At 43.9% G+C, this 23404-nt stretch overlaps 1 protein-coding gene across 1 annotated transcript in view; it reads right to left on the bottom strand.

Annotated features, from left to right (window-relative positions):
* LOC147726528 (granzyme A-like) overlaps positions 1-23404 on the bottom strand; it is a 359548-nt gene that overhangs the window by 239893 nt on the left and 96251 nt on the right. Inside the window, exon 3 of the mRNA XM_086962946.1 lies at positions 13002-13146. Coding sequence (XP_086819072.1) covers positions 13002-13146 — 145 coding nt within the window. The remainder of the gene's footprint in view (positions 1-13001; positions 13147-23404) is intronic.

Below are 23404 nucleotides of genomic sequence, written 5' to 3'. Positions count from 1 at the left end.
AATGTAATGGGTCACCAGACGACGCAGTGCCCCTTCCCTGTCACCTCCCCTTCTTTGGTTGGGGACACTATCTATCAAATAGTATTTAAGATCTTTGGTTTTTCCCCCATGATGTTCCTTGAAGTGACGGGCTACCGGGTAGCTGGAGCCACTGTTAGTTATTGCCCTGATATGTTGTAATATTCTTTGGTACCCGGGCAATTTTGTAGTTCCAACATATCTAAGATTGCAGCTGCACTCTAAAATATATACTACATATTCACTTCTTCATGTTAGATGTTGTTTAATCATTTGAGGTTTTGGGCTGAAGGCTGTCATGTAGGTTGTTCTATTTGTTCCAAATGTACAAGCTTTGCAACTAATACATTTGTAGAACCCCTTCCTTGCACTCAGCCAGTCCGTATTGTTTTTACATTCTGGACTGCTAGTGACTAGAATGTCTGCCATAGATGTTGACTTTCTGAATGTTATGGCTGGATATTCGGGAAGTGAATTGCCTATGACGGGGTCATCTTTTACTATGTGCCAATTATTTTTAATTATTTGGCGCAAGGATTTATGCTGACGGTTATAGGTTAATATGAGTCTAGGGCTCCCATCTACTGTTGATGTTTCCTTTTCCTGGGATTTTGACACTGTGTTGATTTGTACCAACAAATCCTCCCTAGCTCTTGCCCTGGATTTTTGAATCACACTTTTAATGGTTTTGGCACTGTAACCTCGTTCAATGAATCTCAATTTGCTTGCTTGTTGGTTTTTGACCAATTCAGTCTCGCTACTGCATATTCTGCGCAATCTAAGCATTTCCCCGTAGGGGATACTATGTATGAGGTGGGCTAGATGTGCGCTAGTTGCGTGCAGTAACGTGTTCCCAGAGGTTTCCTTCCTGTATAGTGTGGTACGGTCTTAAGATTCTCTATTCTGATAAGGACATCTAGGAAAGGGATTTGCTCCCTACTGATATTTGATGTGAAATTCAAAGTTATGTCATTATCATTCAGCTTGGCAATAAACTCCTCCGCTTCGCCTCAGTCCCATTCCATACCATCATCAGATCGTCTATATACCGTAGCCACGATATAACCTTGTCCTTGTATGTATCACCATGTTGTCTCTGGAGGACCAGCTCCTCCCACCAGCCCATAAAAAGGCAGGCGTAGCTGGGGGAGAAGCTGGCCCCCATCGCAACACCCTGTACTTGTCGGAACATTTGTTTTCTGAAAAGGAAGAAATTGTGTTTGAGACAGAAGACCAACATGTCCATAAGCATCTTGTTATGTGATGTGTATTCTATAGGTCTCCTTGCCAAGAAATAGTCTACTGCTTTGATGCCATCAATGTTTCTTATGCCTGTATATAAAGATGTTACATCTAGAGTAATCAACTTGTACCCCTCCTGCCATTCCACTTTACCAATTTTACACAAAAAGTCTCCAGTATCCTTTACATATGATTCAAGATTTTGTACATGTTCTTGGAGAAAGAAATCTATGTACCTTGACATGTTTTCAAGAGGCCCATCACAGGCTGCAATGATTGGTCGTCCTGGTGGTTGTTCTCTGTTCTTGCGAATTTTGGGTATAAAGTAGATTACAGGTGTTTTGGGAAAATCCTTTTTTAAAAATTTGAATTCTTCCAAGCTTAGGAGTCCTTTGCTCTTCCAGGCTAGTAGTTTACTCCAAAGTTCATCTTGCATCTGCTTGTATTTGAGGGGCGTACTGTGATGGTAGCACTGTATATCGTTCAGTTGTCTTTCTGCCTCAGTTAGATAGTCTTTAAGGGGCCACAGCTCAATGTTTTCCCCCCTTATCCGAGTTCCTTATTACGATAATATTTTGCTTTTTTATTTCTCCATTAGTGCCCCATAGCTCCTTTCTTGAGTAGTTAATTTCCTTTTGGAGTTTGTTATTTTGATATTTAGTTTTTTTATTTGTGAAGCTACAATGTCATTAAATACATCGATGGCATCTTTTGTCATTATCGGCACGAACTTGGACTTTTTCTTAAATGGAGTATCAGGTTTTTTGTTTCCGATATTGTCAATATCTTGGGTATTTAGAAACGGAAACTCCCGCTGGCTACCTTGACTTCCCTGAGAAGGGATGGTAGTATGAGGGCTTGACGTTACATTGACAATAGATTGGACATCCCTTAGTAGGTCGTAATCACCTGCAGATAAATTTGGCATGGCCGTTACATTGGCTGATGATACGTTGGATTTAGCCTTAGTATTTGCCTGTTTGTGATATTTACACAATTTCAGTTTTCTTATGTACTGATAAACGTCAGCCCTGGTTTTGGTGTAGTGGAAGTTTGATTCCGGACAAAATGAAAGGCCCAGCGATAGGAGTTGTGTTTCAGCTGCCGTTAGATCAATTTTGGCCAGGTTTATAATAGTATTGCCATTGCTTTGGGTGGTCGTTATTCCGCTTACTTGGTTTTCTTGTTTGTCCATGACCCCCTGCCCCTGCCTCCTTTTTTTGTTACGTTGTTCTCCACGCTCGTTTTCTTGGCCCTGGCCGCTTCTGCCGACTCTCCTGTCCGCTCTTACTTTATGCAGAAATCTGTGATAACAAGAATCCTGGTATAGAAAAGAAAACAAGTCTACGAAGTTGTGACTTTCTACCAAACAAGGGGCCTCATTTATGAGAAGTGACGCATCGCTGCGTGTAAACAGCGATGCGTCACTTTTCACTGCACACTCCTTGCGACACCAATGATGCGTCATATTTAATGAATAATGCATCATGTCGCAAGGACTTACAGATACGTCAGTATTTCTGACGTATCTGTAAGCGCAAAAGTGACGCATTGCTGGAGTGTGTCACAAAAGTGACGCAACTCCAGCAATGCGTCCTTTCACATGGGGAAAGCCCCATGTGAAAGGGCTTGCGTCAGTCTTACGCCTTCTGTGAGGCAGGCGCAAGATTTTGACGCAACAGCATCCTAAAAGTGACGCAGTGAAATCTCATAGATTTCACTGCGTCACTATTATGAGGCTTTATGCGGGGAAACGCCCCCTCTGCATACATTATACCTGACGCAGGTATAATGTGGCGCAGGGGTTTAAAAAGTGACGCATCTACCTAGATGCATCACTTTTTAAATATGGCGCAACAAGGCGCATTCTTTGGATTCTGCTCTCACTATGAGATGGCAAGAAAGAACCCACTTATCAAAGGCACTACAATCACAAAAAAATGCGCTGTGGAGCTATTTCGTAAGATGTTCATCGTTCTGGAAAAAGGCGGAAAGACCACTGCATACTACTAAAGTGGACAAGCGGTGCCAAACGGGTAATAGTGCATGTTTGCATACTTCTATTAATTTAAAAGGAGAATTACGAACTCTATTCTCACCATGAGAAGACATGGAAAAACCCACTCATCACAGGCAATTGGTGGGAAACGCGCCACAAGGCCTTTTGGTAAGCTGTCTATCATTGTTTAGAAAGGCAGGAAGACCACTGCATACTCCTTGCAGTGGATGGGGTGTGGCCAAACCAGCAAGGCTTCCAGGTGATTTCATACATTTTCATACTTGTAGTAATTCAAAGGGAGAACCGTGGATTCTGCTCTCACCACAAAAAGACAAGAAAATAACCCTATCATCACAGGCACTTCGTTTGTTGGGAAACGTGCTGCGAACCTTTTGTTAAGCTGTCCATCATCCTAGCAAGAGAAGAGAATACCACTGCATACTACTAAAGAGGACAGTATGGGGGCTAAACAGGCAGGGCTTCTAGGTAATTTTGCACATTGCGTACTCGTAGTAATTTAAAGGGAGAACCATGAACTCTGCTCACACTACGAGAGGACAACAAAGAACTCACTCGCCAAAGCCACTACAAGGGGTAGAAAATGTGCTTCGGTGCCTTTGGTAAGCTGTCCTAAATCCTGGCAAAAGGTGGGAAGAGCACTGCATGCTACTAAGGTGGACGCGCAGGGCCAAATGGGCAAGGCTTTTAGGTGATTTCGCACAATTGTATACTCATAGTAGGTAAAGGGAGAACCATAAACTCTGCTCTCACTACGAGAGGACGAGAAAGAACCCACTTCTCACAGGCAATTGCTGGAAAACTCACTGCAGAGCCTTTTGGTAAGCTGTCCATCATCGTGGCAAAAGGCGGGAAGGCCACTACATACTACTAAGGTGGATGGGACGTGGTCAACAAGCAATGCTTCCAGTTGATTTCACACAATTGCATACTCTTAGGAAATTAAGGGGATAACAATGGCCTCTGCTCTCACAACGAGAGGACAAGAAAGAATCCCCTCATCACACGCGCTACAGTCGGCATGAACATGAAACATACTACTGGGCCTTTTGCTAATCTGTCCAACATCGTGGCATAAGGCGAGAAGATCGCTGCATTCTACAAAGGTGGACAGGGCGGGGTCAAACGGGCAAGGCTCCCAGGGGTAATATTGCGCATTGTCATTGTTTCGCCCAGCGTACCTTTTACAAAGTGTGCCTGGGTGCAAACAATGACAATGCACCCACCCTATAGGATGCATGTGCTGCCCCCTGAGCAGCCGCGAACTCACGCTGTTCCCAGAGCAGCGCATTCTTTTTTTTTTTTTTTTTGACAATTCTTTATTGAAGATTTTTTTACAGTATAATCCCACCCACCCCACCCGACACTAAAACAATCCCACAATACAGGCAATAATATATAATCAAGAATATTATATATAAAGCAAAACCAAAAAAAAAAGGTAAGCAAGAAACGCACTGGAAAAGCAAAAATACATACAAAGAAAAAGAAACCTTTCTGTTATTGCAGTTAATCAGCATTAAACATCCGATCTCTCGATAAACTGTGTAACCGGATACCATAATTCTAAACCTTTTCTTTTCTTTTTTAGGGCCTTATGTTTGTATATGGCTATTTCCAGGCTATAGGTGGCCAAGAGTCGTGCGCTTCATTGCTGAAATGTAGGCGGGTACGAGTCCAACCATGCAGAAGTTAAGCAGATTCTAAGTACCGCCATTGAGATAAACAGCAATCCCTGCATGTTGGCGGGTCTGGCGTTCTTATCTACCCCTAGTATTATTTCAGCTGTTGTGATCTCAATTGTACTCTAAAAAATTCCTGATAAAAACAGATATATCTTGTCTGATAGTACTTAGGGTTTGACATGTGGCCAGCATATGTACCAGATCTGCTTCGTGCTTTGAACATCGAGGACATAGAGTGCCTTTACCTGTGCTCCATTTAGATATTCTCTCTGGTGTATAATAGAGTTGGAAAAACGTCTTGTAAAATTGGGCTTGTAGTTTGGTTGACATTAATAAACAATTTGAGTTTTCTAGTGCTTTTTGCGTAAGGGTTTCTGTTATATCTAATTTGTTTTGCCAATGTAGGTTATGTTTATCTAAGTCGTCTGGAAGACTTATAACCAGATCTTTATAGATTTCACCAATTTTAACCCTTTCTGTGCGCAGCACTGTTTCAAGTGCTAGAATTTTATTCATGGCCATACTGCCACCCCACCTTTTTAACAATGTAATCCCTAACTTGTAGATATTTATAGAAGTCACGCGTTTGTAACCCAAATTTCGTTTTTAGGGAATCGAAAGAGCAGAAACCCATACAGTCAAATAGGGAGCCGAATTGTGGGATTCGCGATCTGACCCATCGTGTCATACATTGATCGGAATAAATCTCTGGGAGATTTGTATTACTATCTAGAGGGGTATAGTACGAAAACCTACCGAGTCCCGACAGTTTTCGCACGTGGTTCAACACGATATATTGACAGTCATAAGTTAGCCTCCACATCGCTTGTCTCTTTACCAAGGATGATTTCCTGTGGGGTTGGGACTAACCTATCTAAATTGGACTCTTGCCTGGGGGTTAAGAGAGCTCCACTGTATTTAAGAATAGTAGCCCACCAATAGATTTTAAAGTTGGGAAGCGTCAGACCACCTCTTTCCCTTGGTAATATAATAAATCTTTGGGCTCTACGTGTTCTTCCATATCCCCAGATGAAGCGAGTGAAAATATTATCAATATCTTTAAATATTGATAAGTCGAAATTTAAACAGAGTGTGCGAAAAAAATACAGAAATTTTGGAAAGAATAGCATTTTAATAAGATTACATATTCCTATGATTATCAGATGCAGATTATGCAGGCTAATTAGGTTTTTTTCAGTCTTTTTTAGAAGTTGGTTCAAATTAAGGCTTACTAGATTGTTTAGATTGGAGGTGATATTGACACGGAGATATACTGCATTGTCTACCAACCTATCATCCGAATAGTTAATTTGGCTATTGATTATAATCTGAGTTTTGGTTTGATTCAATTTATAGCCTGAAATAGCACCAAACTTTTTCGCTTCTTTTTCCATTTGTTTAACTGCTGCCTTAGGATCGGCTGTGACTATTGAGATATCGTCGGCAAAAGCCAATGTCTTCGTTTCAACACTGGATGTTTTCATGGGTTGTATATATTGGTTTGTTTCTAGTCTCGAGATCAAAGGATCAATAAAAATAGCAAATAGTAGTGGGGAGCAAAGGGCAACCCTGCCTTGTACCTATAGTCACATTGATGGTATCTGAAATGTCCCCATTTACCATTACCACTGCTTCAGGGGTGGTGTACATCGCCTGACAGCTTTGATAAACTGGTCACCGATCCCACTTTTTGACATGGCCGTCCATAGATACTGCCAGGAGACCCTATCGAATGCTTTTTCTGCATCTAATAGTATCAGGGCCATAGGGTCTCCTGCTACTTTTGCCATGTCAAAAAGGGTGATCACCCTCTGGATATGGTCTGTGGTTGATCTCCCTGGGACACATCCATGTTGCCTAACAGATACAATTTTATGGATTAGTGGCGACAATCTACTGGCTAATAATTTAGAATATATTTTGGAATCGTTGTTAATCAATGTGATTGGTCTATATGCCCCAAGTTCCGTTGGGTCTTTATTTTTTTGGCAAAAACGATAATTTTCGCCCGGGCCCAAGATGCTGGAGGGCGTCCTCCTTGAAAGATATGAATCATTAAATTGGTTAGAATATCTTTCAATGTATTGCTAAATCTGGCATAGAATTCAGCGGGGATTCCATCTAGCCCTGTTGCTTTACCCGACGGAAGACTATTAATTGAGAGCAAAATTTCTATCCAATCTGGAATGTTCGAGAGAATATCTTGATCAGATTGAGGTAAGCTGGCCGTGTGACTAATTCTAGATATTCCTCGATATTATCCTGACAATTACCCATCTCCGTATATAGGTCTGAGTATTACCGCTTAAAAGCTTCCCTGATTTCATTGGGGTCATGAGTTGGATTGGTTCCCTAATTGCTTTAATCGTATTGTCTGAGTTCTGCTGTCTAATACGAATAGCTAATTGACGGCCCACCCGCTCACTTAATTCGTAGATTTTTTCCCTATTCACTGTAGCTTTACAGATTGCTTTGGTGGTAAATATTTCAGATATTAAGACCCTTTCTACATTGTCTCCATCTTGCACTGCTCTAGCTAGGTCTTCTTCCCTTCTAATTAGGCTTTCCTGTAGGATTGTTAGCTTTTGTTTTTCTTCTTTATTGTTGTTAATGGAAAATCTAAGAGTTTCACCCCTTATACCTGCTTTCAATGCGTCCCAGACCACCTCCAGAGGGCACTACCCATATTAAACTTTAAAAATTCTGGAATCCACTTCTCCATATGACTACAATATTTATCATTACGCAATAAAGCTCTTTCGAAAGTCCATAAATTACGATTGGATTGTATCGTGCCTATATTGGTGCTAATTATTAAAGGATTGTGGTCAGAGAGAACCCTAGGTAGCTGGTCTATTGAGCAGCCAGATACAATGGTGTGTGAGACAAAAAAATAATCCAGTCTGGTCAGTTTTTGATGGGGATGGGAATAAAAAGTATAGCCAGTGTTATTGGGGTGTTTGTTCTCCCAGCAATCTGCTAGCCCATGAGTATGACACAGTGATTCCAGGGCTTTAAAAGTTTTCGGGTTCCGACCTTGATATTCAAAATTATGACCAGAGGACCAATTTGTTGGGAGGTTAAGATTAAAATCGCCGCACCTAACCATGGTACCGGCCAATGTGCGAGTTCGTTAGACAAGAATAGTAATAATTCAGGATCGTCAATAATGCTGCCATATACTGAGCAAATTGTGAACTTTTTCCCCATGGTACATTGGCCCTCAGCAATTGCTCATCTGCCACAAGAGTCTGCAGCAGATCTTGTAAAGCGGACTCCACCACCACGTGCCAAAATAGCAACCCCGCAGGTTTTATTTGCCTGTGTTGTAGCTACAACTAATAAATAACCCAAATTTCTTAATTGATGTCTTTGGGACCCCTCGACATGGGTCTCTTGAAGACAAACCATATCTGTCTTTATTGATTAAAGACCAATCGCTATTTTTTGTCTTTTTCTAGCATCGTTGAGCCCACAAATGTTGACGGTCAATATTTTAATTTTAGCCATTTATAGATGTTAAGAGAATTATTTTATATATTTGATTTCCACTTTTTTGCTATTATGCGAAGTCATAGCTTCTGACTTGCTTTGTTGCCTGTTTGGTGGCCCCGCCCCCACTCCCTAAAATTCCTCTACGATTGCCCCCTCCCCGACACCTCCCCACCCCCCTCCACCATCTTGTGAGGCTATCTGGTTCCCTAGTAACCAGGTTGTGGGCATCATGTGATTAGTTTGCATCTGGCATCTCCACGTCCTGACCCCTGTTGCTAGGGGAGTGGAGGAGTAATTGTACTTTTAAGGCGATGCTAATTGTTTATCCTCAGTAGGCACAAACATAACCTCTGTATATGCAATCTATGTGGCCACCACTCCCTCTCCCTTACTCAAAATGACTTTCGCCTCATGCCGTAAGTGCCCTGTTGATTAATATTTAGATATAAACTATTTATGCTTTTTTCCCTTTTTTAAGTTTATCTTTGCCGTCGCTATTTCCAGTAATCTCCTCTAGGTAAGTTTGCGCCTGAATTTCACTGATGAAACTTCTGGTAACACCATTGTAAATAATCTTCAGTCTGGCAGGATTTTGAAGATATACGGTAGCTCCCTGTTGTTCGAAAGGGGTAAAGAGTTGGGGAGGCAAGATGGGGGAGGCAAGATGGCGTAGGTGTGATCGGAGCAGCAAGCTGAGCTCTGCAAGGTCTAGACCCCTGTATGCTATGATGCAGAGCGCTGCCGCCCAGGAGGTAATCCACAACCTGGTGATATGGTAACCCGGTTAAAGAAAAACGGTGAAAGTCTGGCATGAGATAATCCAGCGATCAAAAGAAGGAGCAGGGGAAGTGAAGGAGCCGTACCGTTGATGTGTTCTGAGTCCGGGACCTGGATAGATCAGACGGCTTCAACTTTCAAGCTTCAATCAAAAACTTCGGAGCTGACAGAATACAGCGCACAGTGTCCTGACTGATCGACAAGCAACGAGGCGACGAGCAACGGTGAAAAGGGTAACACGGACAAACGGTAGCTAACCAAGTGGTTTAATACTCATACAATTTATAGCAAGATAAAAAGAAAAGAAGACAAAGGAGACACTATAATCTAATAGATGAAGATACGACCGATCAAGGCAACAATACAGATCAGATCGATCATCGTCACAGAAACCCATCAACACAAGGAACTTCAAAGTCCGAGTCAAAATTAAATTTAAAATACAATCCACCAAGAGATACAAATATGGACATGCACAAACCACCTGATGAAAGGGGAGCTTAAGCTGAACCTTCTTTGGGCGACATATTTAACTCAATTATGAAATTTCGAGACATCGTGGCATCTGATAATAAGAAACTTCAAGGCGCCATCAATAAAGTGGGTCAAACCTGTCTCGAAATCTCAGATAGAATGGCGTCTGTGGAGCTACGGACCGAGAATCTTGAAAAGGATGTTTCTGTCCTCCAGGAACAAGGAAAAGAACACGAAGGAATCGTTCGAGACCTAATGATGAAAGTAGAAGATCTGGAAAATAGGGCCCGGAGGAACAATCTACGCCTATTGGTAATTCCGGAGGGAGTTGAGGGGAACAATCCCAGGGGCTATATGATCTACCTATTTAAAGAATCTTTCCCGGAACTGACCACATGGGATTGGGACAGAGAGGTTCAGCGGGCTCGTCGCTTTCCACTTACCTTAAACAAACGTTCACATTCAACAGAGAAATATCTAAGAGCGTTCTTGGTTTATTTTGGCAACTTTCTCCTACGGGAAGCAATATTTGATCTGGCACGACAACACACAACAGAGAACACAAAGGATATTCATTTTTCAGTAGACCTGACTTTGCCCACGCAACGGTGGAAAGAAGATGGCGGCTGCGGCAACTCCAGGGCAGCGCATTCATGTGAAAATACAGAGAAGCTGCTCTCTTTTCACAGTGCAGGCGGCACCCGCCTGTACTTTTACAGGGGAATAGAGATCTCTTTGGAGGCGGGTGTAGTCAGTGACTGCACCTGCCTGCAAGGGGATGTGTGGTGGGTCCATGTAACCCCTTTTCTCCCTGCCAGAAGGCTGCCATTAGGGGACGCACAGACAGTGCACCACACTTAAATGGTACACTGTCAGTGTGCCACCTGAGGGTTTCTTTGCCTCTCTCCCTGCGTCTTTAATATGGCGCGGGCAGGACAGTCAATGAAATTCCCTCATTTGCATAGGGCGCGCTCCTATGTGGACATGGAACTCCATCCCCATCCACCTAGGGCTGACCCACGACCATCTCTCCTTCAGGAAGCAACTCAAGACGTGGCTTTTCGAGCAGTAATGGACCCCTCCCTCCCAGCGTCTTGAGACCCTTCCTGGTGAGTAGCGCGCTATATAAGTTGTCTGATTGATTGATTGATTGATTGATTGATTGAACAAAACGAGAAAGAAGTCCCTGTGTAAAAGTCTATAGTTGTGCACATCACCTAACCATGAATAAGGTTAACCACGCATCATAATGTGAACACTGGAGAACAAGGAAAGAGGGACTAAACCCCAAATTCAAGCCCCTGAAACAAAGGACGGAGAGTATCGTCCCATGTAGGAAGTAAACCCATAATGGAAAATGAAGGCTCAGCAGACACAAACGTGTAGAAGATATGTTGTACAATACAAAATACACAGTTTTGAGTTATTACACAATACAACAGAGCTTAAACATTATTATGCGCTAAGATAGTGTTAAAATTGTGTCATTCACAAAGTCCAGCACCCAAAACCAATGCAGAAGCAGCAGGGGCAGCAGGTAGAATTAAGAAAGGGAAACAGAACCTGTTGTGAAAGACAATGGTCCGCTACGGCGATCCAATGTCTTTGGTCCGCTACGTCGAACCGATGTCTTTTGAAGAAATCCACGCGAGGGAAGAGAAGTGCCGAAAACTCAAGAAGACGTGACAGAGAGACTGTGCAGGGGAGTTCTTGAAGGAAAACTTTATTGCAATGACAAACGTCGTGGCTGGCACAAAGAGATGTTGCAAATGAGAAACACGCCAACCTCAAGATGGCGGCACGCACTGGTGACACCACACTAGATGGCTCCTGGCATCACCGTGCTTCCAAACATGGGACTTGCCAAGCAGGCATCACAGATGAAGACCATGAGGCATCACAGGAGCACACAGCAAAGGTAAAGCGCTGTGTATAAATTCGAAAAACACCAGCGGTTCAACTGCGCAGCGTAACTTTTTTTCCTTTTATATTGGCCTCAATGTAAAAAACATTTCAAAATGCTTGTAAATTTTAACATTACTGCCCAACATTGCAGGCAGGGAGACATAGCAGTTGGCTTGAAAAGCTGACAAAATAAACGTGATTTGTCAAATCCAATTTTATAACAATGAAAGTCCCGCAGCTGATGAATAACACAAGCGTACCCTCATTAATATCCTGAACAGACACATGCGTGCTTACACATCTGATCAAACGTCGAGATAGAGGCAGCATCACAAGCAAACTCCCACTTCTTTGAAAAAGTCTTTAAGCACAACGAAAGTACACACATAAAGCAGGTTAGAAAGTCAGCAGTATATCTCTTGAGCACACACAGTAGCACACGATTAACTTGAACCAAAATGTCAATCGCCAAACAAAACATTTAACCCTCACTGGGGGCAGAAACACAGGCAGCCACAGATTACCTTACTTGAAGAGGCAATGAATACGTATGATGTGGCGCCTTAGACGTTTTTTGAGGCTATGTAGACACTTGTTGCACCTCTGAGAAGTTTCTTGCTGGAGAGACTGTAGACAGATTGAGTCTTCCAGGTGGCAGCAGGGGGACAGCAAATTACCAGTGCGACTTCACGTATTGGTTCTTTAAGATCATCAGGTACAACATGAATAGGCTTTGGCTGCAGTTGAGACAGGTTGTAGGAACAACATGAAGAGACTTTTGAGACGCTGTGGTAACAGCATGCTGTGATTCGAACTGCAGTTGAAACAGACGCTGTAAGGACAGCAGGAACAGACTTGAGCTGCAGTTGAGACAGACTTGAGCTGCAGTTGAGACAGGAGCTGGCACTGTTGCATTGAGGGCGACTGATGTAGGGGTCACTGGTGGGGCTGATGTGTGCCAATAATTGAGTAACTGCAGCTGTCAATTGAGGAATAGGTTCTCAGATACTCCAGACTTGAAATTGATGGTCTTGAAAGGTACACACGTGTCGTTCTTTGAGGTCCTCGTCGCCATAAAATTGTAGTAATCACTCCAGGCTGGTTGAGATGTTTTAGGAGTATTTATTGTAGATCAATAGTACAGCCCCACCAGGAGCAGCCAGCAAGGTGCCCAGCCCTTCTCCAACTGTGGTTTCCAAAGACCAGCATTCTATATTGCAACATCCTTCAAGGATTCCAATGACATAAACTACAATATAGCTAGGATATAACACAGGATGATAACATTTTTTACCTTGCCTGTTATGGATCATGGTGACAAGATTAGGTCTACAGGAAACTGAGTAACAGGATTAAACATTTATTAAACAAAGGGACATTAACTGTACCTGAAGAAGCATGATGTCATTGTCACGGGTGTTGCGGTTGAAACATGGGTGTGGAATAGATTGTTTGATTGTGAATGTCTGCTGCTCTGCTTCTTTCTCACACCGAAAGTGTACTCCAAGAATAACTTTGCTTGTTTTTTTTCTTCTGAAATTAAAGGAATATGTATTAATATTGCTAGTGCTTCCAAGAGATGATGGTTTCCAATGCTTGGGCTCTGTCAGCACGGACATTCGGTGCGAAGCGGGATATTACAGTAACAATAACACGGATGTGTGTGCATGTCCACACACAAAAAAAAACAACCCCCCATCCTTTTTCTCTCGCTTTCTTTTTTTGTGATAGTTCCACTGCCCATGATTCCCGGTTGTGCAACTACCGCATGATACAAGTAATCCCCCTAGGGGCCTCCAGGGGGATAAACACGATGGGCCCAATTCACAAAAGTAATCAGAGAAAAAATCCTAAACTTACTACTTTTGATATTCACAGAAGGCATTTAGTAGTAGTAAAGTTAGGATTCCTAACTTTACTACTACTAAACTGAGACAAAATCCTAACTTTATGACTTTCGGTATTCACAAAAGGGATTTAGGAGTAGTACAGTTGGGAATCCTAACTTTACTACTACTAAATGCCTTCTGTGAATACCAAAAGTAGTAAGTTTAGGATTTTGTCTCAGATAAGTTCCGTGAAGCGGCCCTAGACATCAGTTTAATCCCGCCCATTTCCAACTGCATTTCCTCCTTCTGTGCCTTTTTTCCTGTGACAAGCTCCTCCAGGTGCAACCTGATCCTGTTTCATCCATTAGAAAAAGGATGACTATATGCTATGATTTATTTTAGGGCTTGCTTTATAATGTTTGTTTCATCCAACTATTACTGGAACTTCTATTTCCAACACTGTAATCACCACTGCTACTTTTTATAGCGAACCTACTTTAAATAATAAAAATACTAGCAATAATAATAAAAATAAGAAACTATCATAATTTAGCAGACAATACATAAATAAGTGGCTACCGTCATATAAATAAACAGATGATTCAATATATAATATATTTTATGGAGTTTCCTTATATGTCAGGTACTTTAAGCTATTTTTGCTGTCATCTAATCGATCCAACTTCAAAATAAGAGCTGCCATTAGAATACAATTTGCTACAGTTTTTTTAGACTGTGTGGGTCTATTCTGGCAGAGAGAAATGATGAGTTTGAACTAAGCATGGGCGGAAAATCCGTTCCGCTCGCGGATTTTGCGGATTTTCGGTAAATTCGCAATCCGCGAGATTCGCGAATTTCCCGCAAAATCCGCAAATCCGCGAGCAGCGGATTTTATGGCTTGCTCGCACTGTTCGCGTGAGTTTGCGGCTTCCCAGTTCAACTTCGCGCCCCGCGAATAAGCGCTAAATTGCAGAAATACGATTTTAGCAAAACTGAAACTACTTACCAGGGGCCTCATTTATGAGGCCCCTTGCGCCATCGGAACTTCACTTTTTATGAAGTTCCATGGCGCAGAAGCCTGCGTGGTATTTATCAGGCAGCAGTACGCCAGTTTTTGTGGCGTACTGCTGCCTGATAAATATCAGTCCCTTTAACGCAGTGTACTGCGTTAAAGGGGCGTGCAATGGGTGTTGCTGGGGGCGTTCCCAGCAACACCCATGGCCTTTTGACACTGCCCCAGATTTACGAGAAATTGTAACTCTGAAGCAGTGCCAAAAGCTTACGCCTCCCCAGGGGAGGCGTAAGGGAGGCGCAACAGGGAGAAATATCTTTATTTCTCCTCGTATTTCCTTTTTCTATGTGTGCTGCATTCTACAGCACACATAGAAAGAGGAAAAGCCTCTTGTGATTATTTTTGTACAGAAAGGTTTCCCTTCCTGTACAAAAATAATCTTCCCCGCAACGCAGGCACCCTTGCACCATTGTGCAAGGGTGACCTGCGCTGGCGCAGGCAGCCCATTGTGCGCCGGCGGAGGGGAAAAGGACAGGAATGCGCCGTATCTTATAGATACGGCGCATTTCTGCCCTTTTCTTTTGCCGTAGGGAAGCGCAGCAGGAAGGCCTGCTGCGCTTCCCTGCGGCAAAAAGTCATAAATGAGGCCCCAGGTTCAAAAGTTCAAGCTCATCATTAGTAGCCATTTCTTGTAGTGCTTCCTGAGGGGCCCCTCCAGAGTTCAGTTGCCTACTTGCAACTATTATGTGACCCTGCTCTGACCCTCAGAATAGTTACACAAAGGTCCTGAATTACAGCTAAGGCAGACAAGCAGGAGCCAGGCTGGAAGTTCAAATCCAGAGACACATTAATCAGCCCCTAATTCATTATTGTCAGTTGGGGCAGGGCAGGTGTTGTAACTAATTTTGCAACAATGAAAGCACTTAGCAAGTGCAAAAGATCACTAATCAGGAAGCACTAAGGAAGCAGGTGCCAGCTAAAAAAATATTCTGTGACACATTAATCAGCCCCAAATTAATTCAGGTCACTTGAGGCAGGGAAGGTGTGCTTTGCTTTGCCGAAAATAATGTACACTGGACAACCAGAGGGTGCGGTGATGAAACAGAGGGTGGCATGGGTGGGCCAGAGGGTGGCATGAGTAGTCAGAGAGTGGCAGTGGTGACAGAGAGTGGCAGTGATGAAGAAGAATGTCCCAAACAGGCTGGACACGTAGAAACAACAAGTTCGCAAAACTTGCGACCCGACAGGTAAGTTCGCGTTTGCGAAATTGTACAAAACCCTCGCGAACTGGCAGAAACCCGCGCGAACACACACAAAAAAAATCCGCAAATTCGCGAGAATTCGCTGATTTTGCGGATTGCGAGTTCGCAAATCCGCAAAATTCGCGAACGCGAGATTCGCAAAATTCGCCCATGCTTAGTTTGAACTGACTGAGGTACATTGGCATTTGTGTGACCTTTGAATTGTTTCTTGAACCCTTAAGAGAATAATCTAATGATGCAAATCCCCTAGTGCTGCCATTATGACATTAACCAGAGGGTCCAAATGGCAGTATTCGACATGGCTGCTTTAGTCAGTGTGTACTGTAGCTCTAAATGCTACAAAGTAGAGCTGCCACTAGGTGTCAATCAAGCCGTATTAAATATAAAAGGTTATTTATCAGTATGATAGCACAAGCTCCACTTCACCACCCCTAACTGAATCAAGAACTACCCCGATAGATTACAGTCTTCCAGTCCAGACACATAGGAGTCTGTGCCTTCTCGTATAGAGTGTATATGGTATGTGAAGCAGTTGGGCACATATAGGGCCAGATGTAGGTCAACACCGGTCGTTAACAGCCGATTTCGGTCGTTACCGACCGGTATTTGGTGATTGAGATGTAGGGGGCCTATATTTTACAGAATCGGTAACTTTACTGATTCGGTAAATTTACCGATTCTGTAAAATACTCATTCTGTAAATTTACCGAATTGGTAAATCTATATGTAGGTGGCACTGGCAACAGTGCCACAGGCTCCTAAGAATTAGTTATTTACCATGTAATACTATTGCATGGTAAATAACGAATTCTGTGTACATGCACATCTGTGCATGTACACCTGTGCCATGTGGCACACATACATGCCCTAAGGGCATGTATGTGTGTCACATGGCACACAAGCCAGAATCAGGGTTGTAACAGGGTGTCTGTAAAAAAATCGGTAAAAATACCTACAGAGCATTAACCGATTTGTAAATACCGAATCAGTAAAATTCGTTATTTACGAATCGGTAAATACTAATTACCTACATCGGGCCCATAGTATCATAGCTACTGTGATATATGTCGCATTAATGAAAGAGACAGGGGCAGGTATTTCAACTTCAGCTATCAATGCTATCAGGCCTTAAAACTTACAAGGCCTTTCGAACAAGTTACTTTGTTAAAGCAAACGAAAGCTTGAAAAAACATTAAATATGAAGATATTGTAATGGTCGAGGTCCCCGATATTTTATTTATTTATTTATTTCCAGGTTTTATATAGCGCTACTGGACCCAAGAGTATCAGAGCGCTTTACAGGGATGGTGAACATAATGAGATAAAATTAAAAATTAAGCGAAAACGAGTGACAGTATAATAATGCATTCAACAGGGCTCAGGGGCAAAGAAATGGAGAGATAAAATGAATAATTAAAAGTTAGGAGAAAGAGGGGGGTGAAGAGAGGGGGAGTGAGAGAATAAAGGGATTGAGAGGGGTTGGGAAGAGGAGTGGACAAGGGAAGAGAAAGGAGTGAAGATTGTCAGAGTCAGTAACATTAGATATCCCAATACTTGTTGAGAAGAAGTACTTTGAGTTCCTTTTTGAAGAGAGGGTAAGAGGGGTTGCAGCGAAGATCCTTAGGGATAGAGATCCAAATTGTAGGAGCGTTACCAGAGAACGCACGGGATTGGGTCTTTTGACATTTTTGAGTCCGGGTGGGATCAAGACAAGGGAGTTTGTGCTCCTCAGGGACCTGGAGCAACCTGATTTGTGTAGTTTTGTTGTAAGGTAAGAAGGGGTGTTTTGGTGAAGAGCTTTGTGAGTGATGCAGGAAATCTTGTAGGTGGATCTTCCTTCTATTGTGAATGTGGAAAAGATTTGTTAAATGTTTCTGGGTGAACATCAAATTCATGTTATGTAATACTCAGAAATGACATTCCCAGTGCCCATCCTCAGACCTAATTGCAGGGAAGTCCCTTGAATGTGGTGAGTATAGCTCTCTGACCACGTACATGTCACCCTGAGGGGTGGCGGGGTGAGTGATCCCAATCATGGCAGATCTGGATGTGAATTTTACCACACAGGGCTAGTAGGCATTCTACCCACTAGGGTTAGAGATAAAACTCTGATTACTATAACTAGAATAGTTTCCACCAACTAGTAGTCAAGAGGTTGACGAGTCTCCCTTAATGAAAGAGATGTGCACTCCCATCTCCTGCAGAGTTGTGCATGTTAGTGGGGAGCACAAGTTTACAGAAAGTATTTCTTAACTAGCATCACTCTTTTATGGGAGGCACTCTTTAGTATCTACTTTCAGATAAAGTTAGGTGCGAAGCTTACATGTTTTTTTTATTATTTGTCTTTGTACATGATCTATACTGTGAATTATATCAATTTTAATGCAACTTAATAAAGCTATTTCTGGAAACATGCCATGCAATGGCGGCTCCTCCCTTAAGGCAGAGGAGCGTGGAGCGTGGCATAAGTGCAGTGGATGGCAGACGCATGAGCTGAGAGTTTCGCGTCAGCCAAGCTATTTATCCGGATAAACATTGAATCCGCCCCTGCCTGGGGACACATACAGGGGGCTTGCCCGCAAGAGATATTGGGGCCTCTGTTATTCCTCCTGGAAACCCGAAAAACAGCTGGAAAGTTGGACAAAGCAGCTCCAAGATGGCGGCATAGGGAGGAGAGACGATTTGGGGAATGGGCGGAGGAGAAGACCTGACTCGGCTGGCAAGACAGGACCTGAATCGCATTCAGGGGCCGGACTGTGCATCCTGTACCTCGGAGATGCTGCCTAGGTTCCAGAGACCCGCCTCGGAAAAATCGAAGCAGAGGAGCCGGATCCAGTGCTTGCCCGTCGCCCTGTTCTGCGTTGAGAGCTCCCTTTGTGGAGGACGCTGAGACACCGGAGGGCAGAGTGTGCAGCGAGCCAGGTGGTAGCCGGCAAAGAGGTTGATACTGTGGCTACTATGCAACTGAGTGGGCTGTACCTCTCCCTGTAGAGGCACTGAGGCTCAGGACTTGCTCCGGGTGTCGGCCATGTAGGCTGTGATCCGATGGAAGAGACCAGGTACGCCATTGCCTGAGAAAGTGCTTGCCGCAGGCATGTGGGGGCCACTGAGACCAGTGGACCTGCCTAAGATACCTAGTGACCCCTGGGCAGAGACTGGGCACATTGGAGATCCTGCTGCCCCGCGCTGTCTGGGTGTGGGTCTACACGGTTACAATGGTGAGTGAGAGGCAAACTACCTCTCATTCACCATTGCAGTGCCAAGACGCTGTTGAGTCTTTGATTGGGCTGCCTGCTCAGAATACTGGTGTAATGGAAGCTTCACATCCTTCGGGACTTCTATCTGGCCCGGGATGATTTTGTAGGTCAGCTACTTACTCCACAAGTGGCCTGCGAGCTGCAGACCGGCCAGGAGGAACAAATGCGCCTTCAACCGATGGGATAGAGGGGTCTGTCCAAGACTTATTTACTCCCCCACCTTCTCTGTTTCAACCCCTAATCTACTACAGCTGTAGAACTGTGTGCCAGGTGAGGGAGGGTCACCTCTGGCTTCCCCCCATGTCGAGGGATTCCTTCTGGCAGCTGGATTGGCGGTTTTGACACTTGGGTGCCATTGGTTGAAAATCAATGATCTTCCCCTGCAGTAGTGGCATGCGGGGACTTGGGCACTGAGTGGAGGCGCTCATAAAAGGAGAGCCCGAAGTTCCATGCAGGTAGCAACTGGGCGATCTGCACCGGAACGACACCAGCGACGGTGAGAGCGGCACCGGCACATAAGGGAGGTGACCTGCTGGGTATAGTTCGGACGCTGGAGTGGTGGAAATCAGAGATACTGGCAGATGTCACCCAGAGAGAGACATACTCGGTCTGTGGTGAGAGATCGCACTGCCCTGGAGATGGGGAAACCTAGAGGGAAAACAGATAGGGCCCCCCCCGGACCAAGATGACAGCGCGACAGACACAACCACTAAAGAACTTGTCGGTAATTATCTGGAGATACCAGTACTGAAACAATTAGCCAAAATTTTGGAGGCCATTGCTGACACTAAGGTGACATTGCATCAAGACATCAGTACAGTTGCGTGGGCCTGGGCCTCTTGCGAGCCGAACATGCTAAACTGTCGCAAAGAGTGAAACAGTCTAAATCGACCCTGGAAGTGCTCGCCCCTGTACATCAAGCTTTAGCAGCTCAAGTAAGGGAACAAGCCAGTAAGGTCAATATACTGGAAAGGAGAGCAGAAGATGCAGAGGGCCGCAATCGGTGGAACATTGTGAAGGTTATTGGTCTTTCGGAAGGAGTGGGAAGCCAAGACATGGTCACTTACTTTTAGTCATGGCTGAGAGAAGTGGTAGCGCCTCAGGGTCTTTCACAGTTATATACATTGGAGAGGGCCCATTGTGTACATGCTCGCTACCGGCATCAGGCTGACCACCGTGAGCCATGGTGGCTAGACTAAGCATGGGCTGAAAATCCATTCTGCTTGTGGAATTTGCAATTTTTTGGCAATTTCGCGGTCTGCAAATCGCGCAAAATTGTCAAAGAATTCGCGAGTTAGCGAATTTTTTTGCTTGTTCGCGCTTCAAAAATACAATCTTAACCGTGCGGCGTTGATTTACCATGATTCTGAGTTTGCCGAGTTGTTTTCCTCCCGGTTTGCATGCGCTGCACCATTTTCGATCTTGCGGCGTGATCGCCCTAGACTTTTCGACCGCGAGTAAGTCATGGAGTCCCGCTATCTTGCAATGCGAGACTTTCAGAACGCAAATACGTATTAAGGGCCCGCGATCACGCATCAGCTGAGTAAACAATTGCGAACACGTAAATGTGCCGCACAGCTAACATCCGGCGGGAGATTTGAACATCTCCCTTTCCCAAAATCGCAAAAAAAGTAATTCTGCCAAGACATCTTTCGCTGGCAGCATAAAACTTCTGAAATTGATGATTTGGATTAGAATAACTCCTCAGATTGACATTTGGCTGCACTTTTTTGTGCAAGGACTGCATTTTTAGGGGGTTGGAAGGAAAATAGTGCCCCAAAGTCTCCAACTTCCTGTTCCTGTCCAGCAGTCTCCTCCCAGTGCTTTGTCAATGACCTGGTCACTTTTCATTTGGATCTGGAGCTGGAAGGATTACTCTTTGTGGCTGCTGCTGGATATTTGTATTTCAGGACTTTTTGTTTGGATCACTTTTGGAGTTGAGATTTTACAAGTAAGTTGGTGTTGTTTGTTTGGGGCATTGCAGTTGCTGCAACTACAATTTCTAAACTTTTTCACAACTTTTAAAAAAATATATTGTGGGTAGCCACAGTATCCAGTAGGCCCAGGGGGTTAGTCATGGGTGCATGATGCAACTGTTTCTAGTTTTTTTTTTTAAATGCAAAAACCTCAATGACATTTATTTGGTTAAAACAATTCAAATAAAACTCAAATTATAATTTCTGTTAGCATAAACACTACCTGGCATATATTTCATTACATGTCCCGCAGATAAAAAACATGGCTTCAGATGTAGCCTACGGAGTTCTCTCAGTTCAGGACATGTAAATGGTACGTGCATTACATTCTGATTAATCTATATGGGGAAGCAATACAACCTGCCGACTGCATTTTCTTTTTTTTTTTTTATTTAGCAACTCCAGTATAAGTACAAAAGATAAAGGAATATTTCGGTATTATACTAAGTCAATTAAGAGATACATGTAGATATAAATATACAAATACATAAATACACACTTTCAAATATTTTAGCCTTGAAAATGAATGCTCATTCCACCTACAGAGACAAACAAAGTATACATAAATTGTAATTTCGAATAAATTGACTTCATACAGAGTAGTAGTGTTTACATACATCTAAAACCTTTCTTTCCAGGCAATAATGGGCGACCATATTTGAATACCACGTTGTCTAGCCTTTATGCCCTTTGCTGAATATATTGCCATTTCCTGATTAAAAATCCCCAAAAAGCGTGTAAGCCAAATTTGACCATTAGGAGAATCGGCATCTTTCCAGTGAGCAGCTAGAATTATTCTGTATACAGCTATACCTAAAAAAATGCAAGTGTCTTCTTCTTTGCTGTGCCCTAAGGTATTATCACATCCAAATAGATAAAAGGTAGGAGACATAGCAACTTTATGACCAAATATTTCTTCCCAAAATTCAGAAAGCTTTTGTTTAAAAGGAGTTAATTTAGTACATTCCACAAACATATGCCGGAGATGGGCGGGCCTAAACAGCACCTAGGACACTTATCGTCTTTTCTTTTACCCCATGAATGAAGTTTTGCCGGTGTATGATATAAATTATATATGGTTTATATAATTGGACCTTAAGGGTAGATGTTAATAGTAGCTTAGCAGCGAGAAGTAGCACCTTATCAATATCAACATTCAGGTTATTTAATTTGTTTGCCCAAACTGTCTCCGTTTTCTCCAGATTATCCTGTTGTTGGTCCATTATTAGCCCAGAGAGTATACCTATCTTAGTGGTTCGTTTACCTAATGCTTCATGTATCGGGATGTTAGACAGTGAAACATTTAAACATTTTGAGCTAAGTATGGTATTTACTTGCATGAACTTAAAAAGATCGGTGGATGGAATATTGAAATTGTTTTGGAGGTTAAAGAACCTAATATCAGGGTCACCATCAAGGAAGTCACCCACTGAAGTTACCCCAAGAGTTTCCCACCTCTTTGCAATATCATCATTCACTTGCCTAGTTAATAAAAAGGAGTGCCATAGCGGTGTATATTTATTTATCTTTGGGATAGCAAGATGTTTAGAGACTTTCTTCCATATCTTTCAGGCAGTATTTACAATTTTAAACTTGACCTTTTTGTAATAAGAAGTGTTGGATCCGGCCTCGTGGCGTGGCCCCACTCCTCCCGCATGGCGGGTCCCGGACTACCTCGACCTCTGTTCCGAGAGCAGCACCATCCACCCTCCATGAGTGCCGCCCCTCCAGGCAGCCCCCAGCTCTCCCCCGTTGGAACTCGACAACCTCTCCTCAACACCCTCGGCTGGCCCGAACCCTATCCCGGACCACCATCTCAGGCCCAGACTCCATCTTGGACCCTCCACGACCAGGCCTCGTGGCCTCCGCCCGATCCCAGCCGCAGACCCAGCAAAGCCCCGACATCGAGGCACCACGATCCAACCAGGGGGTAAAGAGACCACTTGACGAATCAATGGAGGAAGGAGTTTCGATGGTCCCCCATCCGTCCCCCGACGCCTGGTTTCGATCGCCCCCAGCCTCCCTGGGCGCTGGCTCCACCCACCTGCTGGGTGTCTGGACCCGCACATCCCGGACCCTCCGCCCTCCAAGTGCGAGGGTCCGGACATCAAAGGACGCCAGACCTATAACTGGGGCAGCTCCAGAGCAGGTCGGCAGTTGTATCCTGGAGTCGAGAGACACCGAGATTAACTCATCCGCGTGGAACCCGTAACCACCTTGGAGTCCTGCTGGCGACCCATCTTCGTGAAACCATCTCTGGAGCCCTGCTGGCGCTGCCACGGCCCATCTTCGTGAAACTATCCTTGGAGTCCTGCTGGCGCTGCCGCGGCCCATCTTCGTGAAACCATCCTTGGAGTCCTGCTGGCGCTGCCGCAGCCCATCTTCGTGAAACCATCTCTGGAGTCCTGCTGGCGCTGCGGCGGCCCCTACCGAAGAACCCCCCAGCTCGAGGATT

The sequence above is a fragment of the Lissotriton vulgaris genome, chromosome 3_1, assembly GCF_964263255.1.
Source record: "Lissotriton vulgaris chromosome 3_1, aLisVul1.2, whole genome shotgun sequence".
Classification (NCBI taxonomy): domain Eukaryota; kingdom Metazoa; phylum Chordata; class Amphibia; order Caudata; family Salamandridae; genus Lissotriton; species Lissotriton vulgaris.
This window is presented reverse-complemented; position numbering and strand designations above follow the sequence as displayed.